This window comes from Nerophis ophidion, linkage group LG12, assembly GCF_033978795.1.
Source record: "Nerophis ophidion isolate RoL-2023_Sa linkage group LG12, RoL_Noph_v1.0, whole genome shotgun sequence".
Taxonomy (NCBI): Eukaryota; Metazoa; Chordata; class Actinopteri; order Syngnathiformes; family Syngnathidae; genus Nerophis; species Nerophis ophidion.
In genome coordinates this window covers 53,448,143-53,468,981 of record NC_084622.1, presented here as the reverse complement: position 1 = coordinate 53,468,981, position 20,839 = coordinate 53,448,143, and the positions used below count along the sequence as shown (strand labels likewise).

Genomic DNA, 20,839 nt, shown 5'->3' with positions numbered 1-20,839 from the left:
AACATTTGACAACCAAACAATTAAACAAGGCGACACGGTAAAGAATCTGGGTATTATCTTCGACCCAACTCTCTCCTTTGAGGCACACATTAAAAGCGTCACTAAAATGGCCTTCTTTCATCTCCGTAATATCGCTAAAATTCGCTCCATTCTGTCCACTAAAGACGCTGAGATCATTATCCATGCGTTTGTTACGTCTCGCCTCGACTACTGTAACGTATTATTTTCGGGTCTCCCCATGTCTAGCATTAAAAGATTACAGTTGGTACAAAATGCGGCTGCTAGACTTTTGACAAGAACAAGAAAGTTTGATCACATTACGCCTGTACTGGCTCACCTGCACTGGCTTCCTGTGCACTTAAGATGTGACTTTAAGGTTTTACTACTTATGTATAAAATACTACACGGTCTAGCTCCATCCTATCTTGCCGATTGTATTGTACCATATGTCCCGGCAAGAAATCTGCGTTCAAAGGACTCCGGCTTGTTAGTGATTCCCAAAGCCCCAAAAAAGTCTGCGGGCTATAGAGCGTTTTCCGTTCGGGCTCCAGTACTCTGGAATGCCCTCCCGGTAACAGTTCGAGATGCCACCTCAGTAGAAGCATTTAAGTCTCACCTTAAAACTCATTTGTATACTCTAGCCTTTAAAAAGACTCCCTTTTTAGACCAGTTGATCTGCTGTTTCTTTTCTTTTTCTTCTATGTCCCACTCTCCCCTGTGGAGGGGGTCCGGTCCGATCCGGTGGCCATGTACTGCTTGCCTGTGTATCGGCTGGGGACATCTCTGCGCTGCTGATCCGCCTCCGCTTGGGATGTTTTCCTGCTGGCTCCGCTGTGAACGGGACTCTCGCTGCTGTGTTGGATCCGCTTTGGACTGGACTCTCGCGACTGTGTTGGATCCATTGTGGATTGAACTTTCACAGTATCATGTTAGACCCGCTCGACATCCATTGCTTTCCTCCTCTCTAAGGTTCTCATAGTCATCATTGTCACCGACGTCCCACTGGGTGTGAGTTTTCCTTGCCCTTATGTGGGCCTACCGAGGATGTCGTGGTGGTTTGTGCAGCCCTTTGAGACACTAGTGATTTAGGGCTATATAAGTAAACATTGATTGGTTGATTGATTGATATTTATATAGCCCCAAATCACAAATGTCTCAAAGGACTGCACAAATCATTACGACTACAACATCCTCGGAAGAACCAACAAAAGGGCAAGGAAAACTCACACCCAGTGGTCAGGGAGAATTCACATCCAGTGGGACGCCAGTGACCTCAGATGTGGGCAACCCCCCCCCTAGGGGACCGAAAGCAATGGATGTCGAGCGGGTCTAACATGATACTGTGAAAGTTCAATCCATAGTGGCTCCAACACAGCCGCGAGAGTTCAGTTCAAGCGGATCCAAGACAGCAGCGAGAGTCCCGGTAATAAAGGGGTTAACGTCCTAGTGCCCCAAGACCCCCATAGAGGAGCCTCCATTGCCGGATGCACTTCAACGTCATGCCCAGGACACTGTCAATGATATACACTATCTGAAATAACTAAAGAATCAAAAGTTTCAATATTTTGATCTGAGCATCGTTATTAGAGCATAAAGATCTGGTATCGATATTTCAGTATCGACCCGCATGTCACGACGACCCAGACAATTGAAAACAAATACTCTCCATTAGGAATTTAATTGTACAGCTGGTTGCGGTTGCGCGGATGTCAGTCAACCGCTGACACGTACGATTACGTCAACAACAGATTTGCACCGGAAACTGGACAGATTTAATAGTTTTTCATGGCGCGACGCACCGCTTCTTTGTACTCCGAGTAACAATAAATAGCCAGGCCTCGTGGATTTTACTGTGTCCTTCCTCCGTTGTTGCTACTGGAACGCAGCCAAAAAGTGTATAGTTGTGAGTACGGTCAGACAGTATACACACACACACACACATATATATACATATATATACATATATATATATATATATATATAGATATATATATATAGGGCTTCACGGTGGAAGAGGGGTTAGTGGGTCTGCCTCACAATACGAAGGTCCTGCAGTCCTGGGTTCAAATCCAGGCTCGGGATCTTTCTGTGTGGAGTTTGCATGTTCTCCCCGTGAATGCGTGGGTTCCCTCCGGGTACTCCGGCTTCCTCCCACTTCCAAAGACATGCACCTGGGGATAGGTTGATTAGCAACACTAAATTGGCCCTAGTGTGTGAATGTGAGTGTGAATGTTGTCTGTCTATCTGTGTTGGCCCTGCGATGAGGTGGTGACTTGTCCAGGGTGTACCCCGCCTTCCGCCCGATTGTAGCTGAGATAGGCACCAGCGCCCCCCGTGACCCCGAAAGGTAATAAGCGGTAGAAAATGGATGGATGGATGGATATATATATATATATATATATGCAGTATATATATATGTACATATATATATATATATATATATATATATATATATATATATATATATATATATATATATCCGAGACCATGGTTCTCTCCCGGAAAAGGGTGGAGTGCCATCTCCGGGTTGGGGAGGAGACCCTGCCCCAAGTGGAGGAGTTCAAGTACCTAGGAGTCTTGTTCACGAGTGGGGGAAGAGTGGATCGTGAGATCGACAGGCGGAACGGTGCGGCGTCTTCAGTAATGCGGACGTTGTACCGATCTGTTGTGGTGAAGAAGGAGCTGAGCCGGAAGGCAAAGCTCTCAATTTACCGGTCGATCTACGTTTCCATCCTCACCTATGGTCATGAGCTTTGGGTCATGACCGAAAGGATAAGATCACGGGTACAAGCGGCCGAAATGAGTTTCCTCCGCCGTGTGGCGGGGCTCTCCCTTAGAGATAGGGTGAGAAGCTCTGCCATCCGGGAGGAACTCAAAGTAAAGCCGCTGCTCCTTCACATCGAGAGGAGCCAGATGAGGTGGTTCGGGCATCTGGTAATGATGCCACCCAAACGCCTCCCGAGGGAGGTGTTTAGGGCACGTCCAACCGGTAGGAGGCCACGGGGAAGACCCAGGACACGTTGGGAAGACTATGTCTCCCGGCTGGCCTGGGAACGCCTCGGGATCCCCCGGGAAGAGTTAGACGAAGTGGCTGGGGAGAGGGAAGTCTGGGCTTCCCTGCTTAGGCTGCTGCCCCCGCGACCCGACCTCGGATAAGTGGAAGAAGATGGATGGATGGATGGATATATATATATATATATATATATATATATATCTATATATATATGTATGTATGTATGTACATGCAGTGTGGGGCCGCATCAGGGTACATTTTATTAGCAAATGATCCACACACATACGAACACACACACACACACACACACACACACACGCGCACACACACACTTATGGGGTGACAGAGTGCACTGGCTGAGCTCTGATGAACCAATAGCAACCTGGGGAAGGAGGAATGTGTATGGCGCTCATCCAAGAGAGGCCTTCAGAATCCTCAGCAGGCTATCCTGGTTGTCTTAGTGAGCGCAAGTGTGAGTATGTGGGAGTACGCTTCTGCACAAGATGATGGCTGCGGCTGTAATTGTGGAACTATTGGGTAATATTTTTTTTCCAGACAGATGAATTGTCCATGTATATCTTCAGAACAATGCCCTCTGTCTTTGTTGGTGAACATACATGTGTGTATCTGGCTTGCATAATTTCCAGCAAGCCCATGAAGCCTATTATTGACATATGTTGAATGTACACACACATACACGATATTGTCAAAAGTATTTGGCCACCCATCTGAATGATGAGAATCAGGTGCCCTAAGTACTTAGGCACGGAGACTGTTTCTACAAACGTCTGTGAAAGAATGGGCCGCTCTAGGATAGGATGCCACCTGTGCAACAAATCCAGTCTCGCTTCTAAATAATCCAAAATCAACTTTGTTATAAGAAAAGTGAAGGGTTTGAGAACAACAGCAAGTCAACCACTAAGTGGTAAACTGACAGAGAGGGGTCAGCGGATGCTGAAGCGCATAGTGCAAATACTTTCTGCACAGTCAGTTGCTACAGAGCAACAAACTTCATGTGACCTTCCAATTAGCCCACGTACAGTACGCAGAGAGCTTCATGGATTGGTTTCCATGGCCGTGCGGCTGCATCTAAGCCATATATCACCAAGTCCAATGCAAAGCGTTGGATGCAGTGGTGGTCGCCACTGGACTTTACAGTAGAGACGCCTTTTCTGGACTGATGAGTCACGCTTTTCCATCTGGCAACCTGATGGACCAGTCTGGGTTCGGAGGTTGCCAGGAGAACGCTACATTTTGGACTTTATTGAGTGTGAAATTTGGTGGAGGAGGAATTATGGTGTGGGGTTGTTTTTCAGGAGTTGGGCTTGGCCCCTTAGTTCCAGTGAAAGGAACTTTGAATTCTCCAGGATACTGAAACATTTTGCACGATTCCATGGGATGGCACTTCAAGTTCATATGTGAGTAAAAGCAGGTGGCCAAATACTTCTGGCAATAGAGTGTATGTACAGTGGGGCAAAAAAGTATTTAGTCAGCCACCGATTGTGCAAGTTCTCCCATTTAAAATGATGACAGAGGTCTGTAATTGTCATCATAGGTACACTTCAACTGTGAGAGACAGAGTGTGGGAAAAAAAAAAAATCCAGGAATTCACATTGTAGGAATATTAAAGAATTATGGTGGAAAATAAGTATTTGGTCAACCATTCAAAGCTCTCAATGATAGAAGGAAGTTTTGGCTCAAAATCTCACGATACATGGCCCCATTCATTCTTTCCTTAACACGGACCAATCGTCCTGTCCCCTTAGCAGAAAAACAGCCCCAAAGCATGATGTTTCCACCCCCATGCCTCACAGTAGGTGTGGTGTTCTTGGGATGCAACTCAGTATTCTTCTTCCTCCAAACTCGACGAAATGAGTTTATACCAAAATGGATACATGGGTGATACAGCAGAGGATTGGGAGAATGTCGTGTGGTCAGATGAAACTAAAATAGAACTTTTTGGTATAAACTCAACTCGTCGTGTTTGGAGGAAGAAGAATACTGAGTTGCATCCCAAGAACACCATACCTACTGTGAAGCATGGGGGTGGAAACATCATGCTTTGTGGCTGTTTTTCTGCCAAGGGGACAGGACGATTGATCCGTGTTAAGGAAAGAATGAATGGGGCCATGTATCGTGAGATTTTGAGCCAAAACCTCCTTCCATCAGTGAGAGCTTTGAAAGGTTGACCAAATACTTATTTTCCACCATAATTTACAAATAAATTCTTTAAAATTCCTACAATGTGAATTCCTGGATTTTTTTTCACATTCTGTCTCTCACAGTTGAAGTGTACCTATGATGAACATTACAGACCTCTGTCATCATTTTAAGTGGGCGAACTTGGACAATCGGTGGCTGACTAAATACCTTTTTTCCCCCACTGTACATACATACATACATATATACTGTATATACACAGTAATACTGCTATTTTGATTGGTACTATCAGAAAGCTATGTATCAACAATTCCGTGGTACTTCACTTTTCAGGAATTAAATTTATTTATTCATTTATTATTATTTTTTTATTTTTTTTATTAAATCAACATAAAAATACACAAAATACACTTTTCATTAGTGCATCAACCCCCCAAAGAAAACCCCTCCCTCCCCCATTCACACTCATCCACACCCACTCACACAAAAAAAAGGGTTGTTTCTTTCGGCTATCAAAATTCTGGTTCCCACAACATATATAACACAGTCTACAAGGGACACAGTCCCTGAAACACACATGATTGTGTGTGTCGCCGGTCCACTGACACTATCAATAATTACTATTTTTAATATAATTTTTTTATATGATTTTACTTTCTTTTTTATCCAAGAAAATGTTCTTTTTTTCAGGATTTTTTTTAACCGTAATAAATAATCCATCCATTTTCTACTGCTTGTCCCTCTCTGGGTCGTGGGGGTGACTCAAGCCTATCCCAGCTGCATTTGGGCGGAAGGCAGGGTACACCTTGGACAAGTCGCCACCTCATCGCAGGGCCAACACAGATAGAAAGACAACATTCCCGCTCACATTCACACACTAGGGCCAATTTAGTGTTGCCAATCAACCTATCCCCAGGTGCATGTCTTTGGAAGTGGGAGGAAGCCGGAAACAACCCACAACGTCACGAGGAAAACATGCAAACGCCACACAGAAAGACACAGAGCCCAAGAATCGAACCCGGGACCTTCTCACTGCGCCAACCTGCTGCCCATAATAAATCATGTAAATCCACTGTAACTCTTCTAGACACCCCAATACATGAACAAAAACACATTTCAACAAGACTAAAATATAGGGAAGATGCCACACTTTCGTACTTTAGTAGAATTTCTTTTTTGAATTTAATTGTGTTTCTCATCTTTTTAGGAAAGTGCTGGAACTTGCCAACTTTCTTTGATTTAATCTTATGTTATGATCTCCATCTATCCATTTTCTACCGCTTATTCCCTTTCGGGGTCGCGGGGGCGCTGGCGCCTATCTCAGCTACAATCGGGCGGAAGGCGGGGTACACCCTGGACAAGTCGCCACCTCATCGCAGGGCCAACACAGATAGACAGACAACATTCACACTCACATTCACACACTAGGGCCAATTTAGTGTTGCCAATCAACCTATCCCCAGGTGCATGTCTTTGGAAGTGGGAGGAAGCCGGAGTACCCGGAGGGAACCCACGCATTCACGGGGAGAACATGCAAACTCCACACAGAAAGATCCCAAGCCTGGATTTGAACCCAGGACTGCAGGAACTTCGTATTGTGAGGCAGATGCACTAACTCCTCTGCCACCGTGAAGCTCTGTTATGATCTCCATCCATCCATCCATCCATCATCTTCCGCTTATCCGAGGTCGGGTCGCGGGGGCAGCAGCCTAAGCAGGGAAGCCCAGACTTCCCTATCTCCAGCCACTTCGTCTAGCTCTTCCCGGGGGATCCCGAGGCGTTCCCAGACCAGCCGGGAGACATAGTCTTCCCAACGTGTCCAACGTGTTATGATCTCAGATTACTTTATTATTTGTTTCCTTTTTCTATATTATTTTCCAGCGCTCTGATTTTTGTTTTCCACATCCTGTTTGCCACCATAGCTTCTCTTTTCCGGCTCCCTGACCTGTCCCTGGTTGCCAATCAGGATGCTTTTCATGCCTGACCTGTCCCCTGGACTGGGCTGTATTATTTTTGCTTTGTTTGCTTGCATGCTGCGTAGCGTTCCCCGTGCTTTTTGCTAAATACCTAAACGTGCATAGCTTTCCCTGCATGCTGTCTGCCTCTGCATCCTGGGGGTCCAGTCTTAACAGATCATGACATTGTTTCCCCATGGTGGCTTGCATTCCAGTTACACTCGATGAAAAGCAAACAGACTACTGTATTACGCACAAATATGAGCACACGATAAATGAGACGGTATACGAAAACGGGCAAAAAATGGAATCCCATTAAAGTAAGGCAATTGTAAACTGAGGCACCTTTGTACCAACCCCGTTTCCATATGAGTTGGGAAATTGTGTTTGATGCAAATGTAAACAGAATACAAAGATTTGCAAATCATTTTCAACCCATATTCGGTTGAATATGCTACAAAGACAACATATTTGATGTTTAAACTGATAAACACTTGTTTTTTTTTACAAATAATCATTAACTTTAGAATTTGATGCAAGCAACACGTGACAGAGAAGATGGTAAAGGTGGCAATAAATACTGATAAAGTTGAGGAATGCTCATCAAACACTTATTTGGAACATCCCACAGGTGTGCAGGCTAATTGGGAACAGGTGGGTGCCATGATTGGGTATAAAAGCAGCTTCCATGAAATGCTAAGTAATTCACAAACAAGGATGGGGCGAGGGTCACCACTTTGTAGGCAAATTGCCGATTAGTTTCAGCTATTGCAAGGAATTTAGGGATTTAACCATTTACAGTCCGTAAAATCATCAAATGGTTCAGAGAATCTGGAGAAATCACTGCACGTAAGCCATGATATTACGGACTTTTGATCCCTCAAGCGGTACGGCATCAAAAACCGACATCGGTGTGTAAAGGATATCACCACATGGGCTCAGGAACAATTCATAAAACCGCTGTCAGTAACTACAGGTGGTCGGTCCATCTCTAAGTGCAAGTTAAAACTGTACTATGCAAAGCCAAATCTATATATTAACAATATCCTGGAAAGCCGCCGGCTTGGCTTGGCCCAAGCTCACTAAAGATGGACTGATGCAAAGTGGAAAGGTGTTCTGTGGTCTGACGAGTCCACATTTTAAATTATCTTTGGAAACAGAGGATGTGGTGTCCTCCGGAACAAAGAGGAAAATAACCATTCGGAAAGTTATAGACGCAAAGTTCAAAAGCCAGCATCTGTGATGGTATGGGGGTGTATTAGTGCCCAGGGCATGGGTAATTTACACATCTGTGAAGGCACCATTAATGCTGAAAGGTCCATACAGGTTTTGGAACAACATATGTTCTCATCCAAGTAACGTTATCATGGACGCCCCTGCTTATTTCAGCAAGACAAGTGTTACAACAGCATGGCTTTGTAAAAAAAGAGAAAAAGGAAAACATCCGAGAATGTCTTGTTGTTTGTGCAGCCTTTTGAGACACTTGTGATTTAGGGCTATATAAATAAACATTAATTGATTGATTGATTGATTGATTGATTGATTGACCCACCACCCTCACCCCCCGGGTTGTAAGGGGAGCAGTGAGCAGCAGCGGTGGCCGCACCCGGGAATCATTTTTGGTGATTCAACCCCCAATTCCAACCCTTGATGCTGAGTTCCAAGCAGGGAGGTAATGGGTCCCATTTCTATAGTCCTTGGTATGAATCAGCCGATGTTTTTTTTATTTTTTTGCTGATATTGAACCAATATCTTTTCAATATCATAACAGGACACCCCACAAGCGATCATTATCATTTTTGATCATTACTCAGCGGAAAAATGTAAATATTTGTGTTAAGCAAGAACATATTCAACCTCTGAATTGCCCTTAAAATACAGTATGATGTCATGCGGGTCCCAGATGTGAACTGCAGTAGAAGAAACGGGGTCATGTGTTCACTCGTACTAATGCACAACTAAACTGAGGGAAGAGGAAGAGAGAGGCGAAGGGAGGCAAAAGTAGAAGAGTGGAGGAGCTGTTTAAAATATTCAACCTCCCTTCCATTAGGTAACCATGTAGGGATGGGAACACGTCCTGCACTGTACATCTCATGAGAGAGCCAGGGAGGGAGAGGGATGGTGCTGAGCAGAGTGGACTTCTTTCATCCGGTAGCCCTCAAATCCAGCTCAGCATTTTCCCAGTGATGTCATCTTTTTTACACTCGCACTTCCTGCCTTCTTCTATTTCCTTGTCACATGCTCTTCATGTGCACATTCCCCCAAATGCATCAGTTTTTTTACAGCATGGGGATAAGCAAATCAACCATCACCTCACTTTCATTATTTGTCATCGCAGACACTTTTTGTTGACATTCACAAATAATACAAAAAAATGAACATATATTCTTGTATAGCAACTTGTCATTCTTTGCCCTGTGTTCATTAAAGCCCCTTAATTAAACCTATTGAGATTTTATGAGGTCACGTGATAAAACCAAGAAAAATATTTGGTGAATATTGTTAAAAACTGAAAATGTTATTTTCCACCCTTGCTAAAATGCCGACCGACGGGACGCTCACATATTTCTGTTTGGATGAAGATTCACGCTCACATTATTCTGTTTAGATGAAGATTCAATTGCCCTCCAAAAACATGCACCTGGGGATAGGTTGATTGCCAACACTAAATTGGTCCTAGTGTGTGAAAGTGAATGTTGTCTGTCTAGCTGTGTTGGCCCTGCGATGCGGTGGCGACTTGTCCAGGGTGTACGCCGCCTTCAGCTCAAATGCAGCTAAGATAGGCTCCAGCCCAGCGGCGACTCTGAACGGTACACCTCAGTAGAAGCATTTAAGTCTCACCTTAAAACTCATTTGTATACTCTAGCCTTTAAATAGACTCCCTTTTTAGACCAGTTGATCTGCCGTTTCTTTTCTTTTTCTCCTATGTCCCACTCTCCCTTGTGGAGGGGGTCCGGTCCGATCCGGTGGCCATGTACTGCTCGCCTGTGTATCGGCTGGGGACATCTCTGCGCTGCTGATCCGCCTCCGCTTGGGATGGTTTCCTGCTGGCTCCGCTGTGAACGGGACTCTCGCTGCTGTGTTGGATCCGCTTTGGACTGGACTCTTGTGACTGTGTTGGATCCATTATGGATTGAACTTTCACAGTATCATGTTAGACCCGCTCGACATCCATTGCTTTCCTCCTCTCCAAGGTTCTCATAGTCATCATTGTCACCGACGTCCCACTGGGTGTGAGTTTTCCTTGCCCTTATGTGGGCCTACCGAGGATGTCGTAGGGGTTTGTGCAGCCCTTTGAGACACTAGTGATTTAGGGCTATATAAGTAAACATTGATTGATTGATTGAAATGCATCAGTTTTTTACAGCATGGGGATAAGCAAATCAACCATCACCTCACTTTCATTATTTGTCATCGCAGACACTTTCTGTTGACATTCACAAATAATACAAAAAAATGAACATATATTCTTGTATAGCAACTTGTCATTCTTTGCCCTGTGTTCATTAAAGCCCCTTAATTAAACCTATTGAGATTTTATGAGGTCACGTGATAAAACCAAGAAAAATATTTGGTGAATATTGTTAAAAACTGAAAATGTTATTTTCCACCCTTGCTAAAATGCCGACCAACGGGACGCTCACATATTTCTGTTTAGATGAAGATTCACGCTCACATAATTCTGTTTGGATGAAGATTCAATTGCCCTCCAAAAACATGCACCTGGGGATAGGTTGATTGCCAACACTAAATTGGTCCTAGTGTGTGAAAGTGAATGTTGTCTGTCTATCTGTGTTGGCCCTGCGATGCGGTGGCGACTTGTCCAGGGTGTACGCCGCCTTCTGCTCAAATGCAGCTGAGATAGGCTCCAGCCCAGCGGCGACCCTGAACGGTACAAGCGGTAGAAAATGGATGGCTGAATGGATGGATGGGTTATTGTTATATGTGTGGCAAATAAAGCAATCAGTAAGAATGTGCTGACTGGTCACCAATCAGTATCTGACAAGTTTAGAGGAAAAGTATGTAATCAACATTGTCAGTTAATGCCTTTTAATGCCGATCACAAACGCTGAAACTTTATTCATTTTTAATCAAACGGCTGGAAGCTAATTATGTGTCCATACACAGTGTGAAACTGCTCCCTAAGATGATTGTGATTACCTCAATTATGTCAAACAACTGTATTTATTAGTATCTTAAGCATTATTAACATGTAGCGTTATCACTGGAGGACGAGATTTTAAACGTTACACACCAAGAGCAAGCCAGGTATTCCTAATGGCTCAGCCAAACACTAAGCAAGCTTGAAATAACACCAGTGCTTAGTGTACTGTAGATGGAAGAATGTTACAACAGAAAGCAAGCAGATATTAACAGGAAATTAACAAGTAGATACATAGGAGTTAGGTAGAGGGTACTATAACAACGTGTCCTAGGCATGACGTTAAAGTGCATCCGGCAGTGGAGGCTCCTCTATGGGGTCTTGGGGCACTATGGTTAACTCCTTTGCTTCTGTTACCCCAGGTGGCCCTTGGCCAAGGCCTAGTACCTGACACCCCCCTAACCAGGCATACGGTGAAGACCTCAACGGTGGAGCAGACGGAAGACGGTAGATTTAAGAACTACCACAATGGCTGCGATGGCGGGGGAAGGCTGCAGCAGAAAAGGGTCCCCAGTCATCTTGGACTCCATGCCACTGGACCCTGACCCGATTCTGTCAAGGATCGTGTGGTGACTGTCTGTGCACCAGTCTCCCTAGGTTAAACAAAGTAATGCACAGGCATCCTCCATAAAGGGATACACCCCTACTAAGAGGATCGTCATACTCGTTTGAGTGACCGCCGATGATGAATATAACAACCACTGTTGGTGTTCAGCATTGTCACAATCAGTACACTACATTGATCTATTAATTGGGGGTGTCAACATAAATAATAGAATAATTAGATCATTTTTTTTTTGTTTGTTAAAGGCCTACTAAAATGAGATTTTCTTATTCAAACGGGGATAGCAGGTCCATTCTATGTGTCATACTTCAATCAATCAATGTTTACTATATAGCCCTAAATCACTAGTGTCTCAAAGGGCTGCACAAACCACTACGACATCCTCGGTAGGCCCACATAAGGGTAAGGAAAACTCACACCCAGTGGGACGTCGGTGACAATGATTACTATGAGAACCTTGGAGAGGAGGAAAGCAATGGATGTCGAGCGGGTCTAACATGATACTGTGAAAGTTCAATCCATAATGGATCCAACACAGTCGCGAGAGTCCAGTCCAAAGCGGATCCAACACAGCAGCGAGAGTCCCGTTCACAGCGGAGCCAGCAGGAAACCATCCCAAGCGGAGGCGGATCAGCAGCGCAGAGATGTCCCCAGCCGATACACAGGCGAGCAGTACATGGCCACCGGATCGGACCGGACCCCCTCCACAAGGGAGAGTGGGACATAGGAGAAAAAGAAAAGAAACGGCAGATCAACTGGTCTAAAAAGGGAGTCTATTTAAAGGCTACAGTATACAAATGAGTTTTAAGGTGAGACTTGATCATTTTGCAATATTGCCATATTTTTGCTGAAAGGATTTAGTAGAGAACATCTGTGATAAGGTTCGCAACTTTTAGTGCTGATAAAAAAAGCCTTGCCTTTACCGGAAGTCGCAGACGATGACATCACAAGGGTGAGGGCTCCTCACATCCTCACAATGTTTATAATGGGAGCCTCCAGCAACAAGAGCTTTTCGGACCGAGAAAACAACAATTTCCCCATTAATTTGAGCGAGGATGAAAGATTTGTGGATGATGATATTGATAGCGAAGGACTAGAAAAAAAAAAAAAAAAAAGGCGATTGCATTGGGACGGATTTAGATGTTTTTAGACAAATTTACTAGGATAAATCTGGGAAATTCCTTATCTTTCTATTGTGTTGCTAGTGTTTTAGTGAGATTAAATAGTACCGGATAGTCGGAGGGGTGTGTCCACGGGTGTCTTGACGCCAGTCTTTGAGGGAAGTCTACGTCAGCTGATCTCCGGTAAGAGGCGACTTTTTACCACAATTTTCTCACCGAAACCTGCCGGTTGACAAGAGGTCGGGAACCATGTTCGCTCGACCGCTCTGATCCATAGTAAAGCTTCACCTCCGGTAATTTCAAACAAGGAATCACCGTGTGTTTGTGTGGCTAAAGGCTAAAGCTTCCCAAGTCCATCTTTCAACTTTGACTTCTCCATTATTAATTGAACAAATTGCAAAAGATTCAGCAACACAGATGTCCAGAATACTGTGTAATTGCGCGATGAAAAGAGACGACTTTCAGCCGCAAATAGTGCTGGCTAATATTTCCTGACAGTCCGTGACGTCACGCGCACGAGTCAGCATTCCGCGACATTTTCAACAAGAGACTCCGCGGGAAATTTAAAATGGCGATTTAGTCAACTAACGCGGCCATATTGGCATGTGTTGCAATGTTAATATTTCATCATTGATATATAAACTATCAGACTGCGTGGTCGGTAGTAGTGGGTTTCAGTAGGCCTTTAATGTTTACAAACTGAACACAGGAGCACTTTTAAGGGCAAATACCAAATGATTTAATTGAGTAAGAGCAGTTTTTGCTTTATTTTTTTTATGATGTACTATTGACATTATTTTGCCCAAACAATTGTATTTACTAAAAGAGAGTAGGGACCCGGTTCAAATATTGTGTTGATATTGTCAATAGCACTAATCATAAATAAATGGAAAAATTGACAGTTAATAACATGTGACCTGTATTGAAGGATTTTACTTGTGGGTGATCGGTAGGGGTGTGGGAAAAAATCGAATACGTCGTGCGATTCAGAATCGATTCTGATTTAAAAAAAATATATTTTTATTTTATTTTATTATTATTATTATTATTTTCATCAATCCAACAAACAACTACACAGCAATAACATAACAATGCAATCCAATTCCAAAACCAAACCTGACCCAGCAACACTCAGAACTGCAATAAACAGAGCAATTGAGAGGAGACACAAACACGACTCAGACAAAACCAAAAGTAGTGAAACAAAAATTAATATTATCAACATCAGTATCAATATTAGTTATAATTTCAGCATAGCAGTGATTAAAAATCCCTCATTTACATTATCATTAGACATTTGTAAAAAAAAAATAAAAAAAAGAACAATAGTGTCACAGTGGCTTACACTTGCATCGCATCTCATAAGCTTGACAACACACTGTGTCCAATGTTTTCACAAAGATAAAATAAGTCATATTTTTTGTTCGTTTAATAGTTAAAACAAATTTACATTATTGTAATCAGTTGATAAAACATTGTCCTTTATAATTATAAAAACTTTTTTTTTTTTTTAAATCTACTACTCTGCTGGCATGTCAGCAGACTGGGGTAGATCCTGCTGAAATCCTATGTATTGAATGAATACAGAATCGTTTGTAATCGGAAAAATATCGTTTTTGAATCGAGAATCGGTTGAATCGAAAAAAATCGGTATATTATCGAATCGCGACTCCAAATCGATATTGAATCGAATCGTGGGACACCCAAAGATTCGCAGCCCTAGTGATCGGTATTGGAAACGACAGCATACATTATTAGAACAACCTGACATACTGCGAGCAGCATCAGGTACTAGTGGTTGAAGGTTCGATTCCCACTTCCCTCATGTTAAAGTATCCTTGAGCAAGACACTGAACCCCAAGTTGCTCCTGTCATCACCAAGTGAATGTGGTCGTGGTATCAAAGGTACATTGAAGGTAGAAAAGCATAAACCATTTAAAGATTTTATATATTTTTTTCCACACATATAAAAACCATTTTAATATTACATTTGGCCTCCTTTGGTGGTGCTGATTCTCATTCCGGTCGCTTCACACTCGGCTGAAGATCCCGGTCAGATGAAGCCATCAGGACCACATCATCTGCAAAAAGCAGAGACCTAATCCTGCGGTTACCAAACCGGAACCCCTCAACGCCTTGACTGCGCCTAAAAAGTCTGTCCATAAAAGTTATGAACAGAATCTGTGACAAAGGACAGCCTTGGCGGAGTCCAACCCTCACTGGAAATGTCCGAGTCCATGGTTCTCGCCCGGAAAAGGGTGGAATGCCATCTCCGGGTTGGGGAGGAGACCCTGCCCCAAGTGGAGGAGTTCAAGTACCTAGGAGTCTTGTTCACGAGTGAGGGAAGAGTGGATCATGAGATCGACAGGCGGATCGGTGCGGCGTCTTCAGTAATGCGGACGTTGTACCGATCCGTTGTGGTGAAGAAGGAGCTGAGCCGGAAGGCAAAGCTCTCAATTTACCGGTCGATATACGTTCCCATCCTCACCTATGGTCATGAGCTTTGGGTCATGACCGAAAGGATAAGATCACGGGTACAAGCGGCCGAAATGAGTTTCCTCCGCCGGGTGGCGGGGCTCTCCCTTAGAGATAGGGTGAGAAGCTCTGCCATCCGGGAGGAACTCAAAGTAAAGCCGCTGCTCCTTCACATCGAGAGGAGCCAGATGAGGTGGTTTGGGCATCTGGTCAGGATGCCACCCGAACGCCTCCCTAGGGAGGTGTTTAGGGCACGTCCAACCGGTAGGAGGCCACGGGGAAGACCCAGGACACGTTGGGAAGACTATGTCTCCCGGCTGGCCTGGGAACGCCTCGGGATCCCCCGGGAAGAGCTAGACGAAGTGGCTGGGGAGAGGGAAGTCTGGGTTTCCCTGCTTAGGCTCTTGCCCCCGCGACCCGACCTCGGATAAGCGGAAGATGATGGATGGATATGGCCTCCTTTGATCTTAGTACTAGTGTGACCGTTGAATGATTGTAGTCCCTTCGATGACGTCATAGTGTCGGCGCCACACTGATGTCTTTTTAGGGCAACAGTGTTGTTGTTGAGGAGAATATAATAAAAACAGTACAAATACCTGTGTTTCTGTCCTCCACTAGAGTGCTTTGGACGCCCTACACCTCGAACGCTACATTGGCAGCAGCGGTATTTGGAGTTTGTCAGCTGGCATTTGGATTTTCTCTCTGGACAATTACTAAACTTTCTAGTCTTGTGCTGGATGTTGATTATTTTGGAAGTTCTGCTGCACGGACTGCAGATGTAAGTCGAGCTCCCTGCACCATTTCGAGGAGATGGCAATACGCCTTTTGCTATGTCGGTGAAGCAATTCGAAGAAACGGGGAAAATACGCTGCCGCTTTGGCGGATCTCCTTCCAAAACAGACGGGACAGCGCGGCTTACTGTGGGACAGTATGTCGCCAGATATTCAGTATGACTATAAGCCTCTGCAGGTGGAGAAGAAGAAGGCATTTGGACAAGAACGGTCCATTCTGTACTTCCAAACATGTGTCTCTGCGCGGCAGTGCCAGCCGAATGAGAGCTTGTATGCGCATGCAGCTGACGATTCCAGACTGGTGGCTGAGGAATTTCCCGAATATGACAAAGCTGCCAGGAACGGTGAGACTTTTAGATTTGTTTTCTTGCTGGCCTCCATCCTGCCATTCAGGCCAAGTAGCACAAACTAGGGTAAAAGGATGTGGAGTAGGCTTTAACCATTGTGAGGCAGTGAAGTGAAGTGAATTATATTTATATAGCGCTTTTCTCTAGTGACTCAAAGCGCTTTACATAGTGAAACCCAATATCTAAGTTACATTTAAAACAGTGTGGGTGGCACTGGGAGCAGGTGGGTAAAGTGTCTTGCCCAAGGACACAACGGCAGTGACTAGGATGGCGGAAGCGGGAATCGAACCTGCAACCCTCAAGTTGCTGGCACGGCCACTCTACCAACCGAGCTATACCGCCCCGTTGTAAAGTACATAACTCCATGTGTTCAATCGATATTTTGAAGTAATTAGAATATAAAACCTGTTTTCATTTTTTTTACCTTTTTTTGTTAAGTACATACATCCATGTGTTCAATCAGAGTTTTCATGCCTTCAGTGACAATCCACAATGTAAATACTCATGAAAATAAAGAAAACCCATTGAATGAGAAGGTTTGTCCAAACTTTTGGCCCACTTTTCTGATGACGTCATTGATTTTCTGTTTTTGTGGTATCACTATAGTGGTTTCAAATAGCTGAAAGCAGACAGTTTTGTAGACTGAGGTAACCGTTGGTACATTTTCCAGGGCCAGAAATGTGTGTGTATGTACAATACTAAGTCAAGTGTCAAGGCGACAAAAGTAGTACCTAACAAGTGACAAGGAGTTCAAGAAGTGTCCTAGTATGAGTGTGCATCCTGAAAAACAGTCCAGTGGCTTGTTGCAGCATTCACGATAACGTGTAGTAGAATCACATTCATTCAGACCTCAACTCAACCAAAAAAAAAACACATAATTATCTCATGTTCAAGGTGCTTGAAGGTAAACAAAATTAAAAAAAAAAAAAAAAACAGCTGATAATGGACAAAGACTTCTATTGCTTTTTTTTTTTAAGGCAAAAAGAGTGGTCAAGCCTTTAAAATGTCCAAAACTCAGTCCTACTCCATAAATATGAAATTAGAGAGCAAACGTGCTGTGTTATTACTGACCACACATTCAGTGTAGAAGCACAAACAAAAATAGTGCAGTGATAAGACGGCTAAAAGGAGCACCAGCGTCTCAGAAGGAGTCCATATTCTCCGTCGGTAGCCCGAACGACAAACATAAGAAAAGAGAGGAAACGCAGGCAAGGCTCAAGGTGAACGTTTTGTCTCAGTGTGTACAGTATGTGTGGGAGAACCTTCAAGTCGCCAACATCCGTTTTAATCCCAACTTTCCAAGGCTAGTGGCAGCAGAGGTTGTCTATGACCAGAGTGACGTCGACGCCGTACACCTCCAGCAGCGATCGCCCTGAGGGTCCAGCCCCATGGCCCTCACATGCTCCGCTGTCAGGATGGGTTCAGCGCTCCCCGCCACCTCGGACAGGATCTGGAAGATGCGGTTATTAAGTTCCATGAAGAACACAATAATGAGATCTTCCTCGTTGGACGTGCAGTCTCCATTCACCTCTTGGGAGTACAGCAACATTTGTCTCTGCTCGTTAAGCTTCCTGTACCGCTCCTTATCCCCGGCGTTCGGTCGCAGCGAGGGCAGCAAATGGCTCCTGTGCGTTTTCACATTTTGGTTATCGACGTAAAGGTCGTACAGCTCTTTCTTGTCCTCAAAAAATCTTCTCCGTGGTGCAGGCTACATATGACAGCTCTGTTTGCAGGGCAGTGATAGATAGACAGATAGATAGATAGATAGATAGATAGATAGATAGTACTTTATTGATTCCTTCAGGAGAGTTCCTTCAGGAAAATTAAATTTCCAGCAGCAGTGTACAGAGTTTAGATCAATTTAAAGAAAAAAGTAAATAATGGGGGTTTAAATGGAAACAAAATAGAGAAATATTACAATAAGAATAAAAACTAAAAAGCAACAATGGGAATAAAAATATAACAGTAAAATAAGAATATAACAAGACAAAGTAGGCAGTAGTGACCATGTTATGAAAACGTATTGCACTGTCAATGTTTTGCATCCCCTGTCATCCTAATACCCCCCGCCCCCCGTTCCAGAGAGGAGTTGTACAGTCTGATGGCGTGTGGGACAAAGGAGTTCTTGAGTCTATTAGTCCTGCACTTGGGATGAAGCAGTCTAGCACTGAACAGGCTCCTCTGGCTACTGATAACGCTATGCAGAGGGTGACTGGCATCATCCAGGATGCTCACTAGTTTGTCCACAGTCCTCTTCTCTGCCACCGTCACCAGTGAGTCCAGTTTTCATTCCGATTGTAGAACCGGCCCGCCTGATCAGTTTCTCAAGTCTGGAGCTGTCCTTCTTAGATGATGATGTCAGCTATGTTTAACGTGTGAACGTACTAAAGACAAGGTCCCCTGCACTGCCCCTACTCCAGCCAGCATCCCACAGAGCGGACTGAAGCTACAGTATAAAGAAGGTTTTCCACCTCTTGGAACAGCTCGCTTCAAGGATGGACAACTTGCAAATTTGGGGGCGGCATGGCGTGGTGGGTAGAGCGGCCGTGCCAGAAACCTGAGGGTTGCAGGTTCGCTTCCCACCTATTGACATCCAAATCGCTGCCGTTGTGTCCTTGGGCAGGACAGTTCACCCTTTGCCCCCGGTGCCGCTCACACTGGTGAATGAATGATGAATGAATGACTGACTGGTGGTGGTCGGAGGGGCCGTAGGCGCAAACTGGCAGCCACGCTTCCGTCAGTCTACCCCAGGGCAGCTGTGGCTACAGATGTAGCTTACCACCACCAGGTGTGAATGATTGATGGGTTCCCACTTCTCTGTGAGCGCTTTGAGTATCTAACAATAGAAAAGCGCGATATAAATCTAATCCATTATTATTATTATTATTAAATGAGAGATTCAAGGCAACGCAACGTGAGGTTGATTGTGGCGATCCTTGCTCCCTTTATCCTGTGGCAGATCAGCAGAGCCCGGGGTAGGTTAAGCAGCAACAACATACCACGTCAATGTGTTTGTGGCCCAGTCACCGCCAGGGCGGTCTGGATGGACGACAACGCAAGAGACCTGGCTAAGCACCGCGGCGGTCGGGTCATGAACGACAACAGGAAGGGTTCTCCACAAGAACGGGTAACAGAAGACACCACTGCTACAGCCCCCACTCTTGTGCACACGGGTACCCAAACAGCAGAGAGTCCCGTCCACAGGAAACCATCTCAAGCGGATCAGCAGCGTAGAGATGTCCCCAACCGATACAGGCGAGCGGTCCATCCTGGGTAGTATAAAATACTACACGGTCTAGCTCCATCCTATCTTGCCGATTGTATTGTACCGTATGTCCCGGCAAGAAATCTGCGTTCAAAAGACTCCGGCTTATTAGTGATTCCTAGAGCTCAAAAAAAGTCTGCGGGCTATAGAGCGTTTTCCGTTCGGGCTCCAGTACTCTGGAATGCCCTCCCGGTAACAGTTCGAGATGCTACCTCAGTAGAAGCATTTAAGTCTCATCTTAAAACTCATCTGTATACTCTAGCCTTTAAATAGACCTCCTTTTTAGACCAGTTGATCTGCCGCTTCTTTTCTTTCTCCTATGTCCCCCCCTCCCTTGTGGAGGGGGTCCGGTCCGATGACCATGGATGAAGTACTGACTGTCCAGAGTCGAGACCCAGGATGGACCGCTCGTCGGGACCCAGGATGGACCGCTCGCCTGTATCGGTTGGGGACATCTCTACGCTGCTGATCCGCTTGAGATGGTTTCCTGTGGACGGGACTCTCGCTGCTGTCTTGGAGCCACTATGGATTGAACTTTCACAGTATCATGTTAGACCCGCTCGACATCCATTGCTTTCGGTCCCCTAGAGGGGGGGGGGGGTTGCCCACATCTGAGGTCCTCTCCAAGGTTTCTCACAGTCAGCATTGTCACTGGCGTCCCACTGGATGTGAATTCTCCCTGCCCACTGGGTGTGAGTTTTCCTTGCCCTTTTGTGGGTTCTTCCGAGGATGTTGTAGTCGTAATGATTTGTGCAGTCCTTTGAGACATTTGTGATTTGGGGCTATATAAATAAACATTGATTGATTGATTGATATCCCTGTCACTGTGCGTGCCACGATCCCGACAGCAAACCCCAGTTTCTGTCCATGGCACCTTTTGCCCTTTGACCCCCAAGTTTCTGTGGTCTGTGATCGATACTCTGTCACACAATAGGTCAAATATCAACAAGCTTCAAAAGAGTGACACTGACATCAATCAGGTTTT

General features: G+C 44.7%; 1 protein-coding gene across 1 annotated transcript in view; it reads right to left on the bottom strand.

Moving 5' to 3' along the window:
- LOC133562852 (uncharacterized) overlaps positions 1 to 18,138 on the bottom strand; it is a 172,861-nt gene extending 154,723 nt beyond the window's left edge. The window contains exon 1 of the mRNA XM_061916657.1: positions 17,943 to 18,138. Within this exon, the coding sequence (XP_061772641.1) occupies positions 17,943 to 18,138 (196 nt within the window). The remainder of the gene's footprint in view (positions 1 to 17,942) is intronic.
- Between the last annotated feature and the right edge of the window lie 2,701 nt (positions 18,139 to 20,839).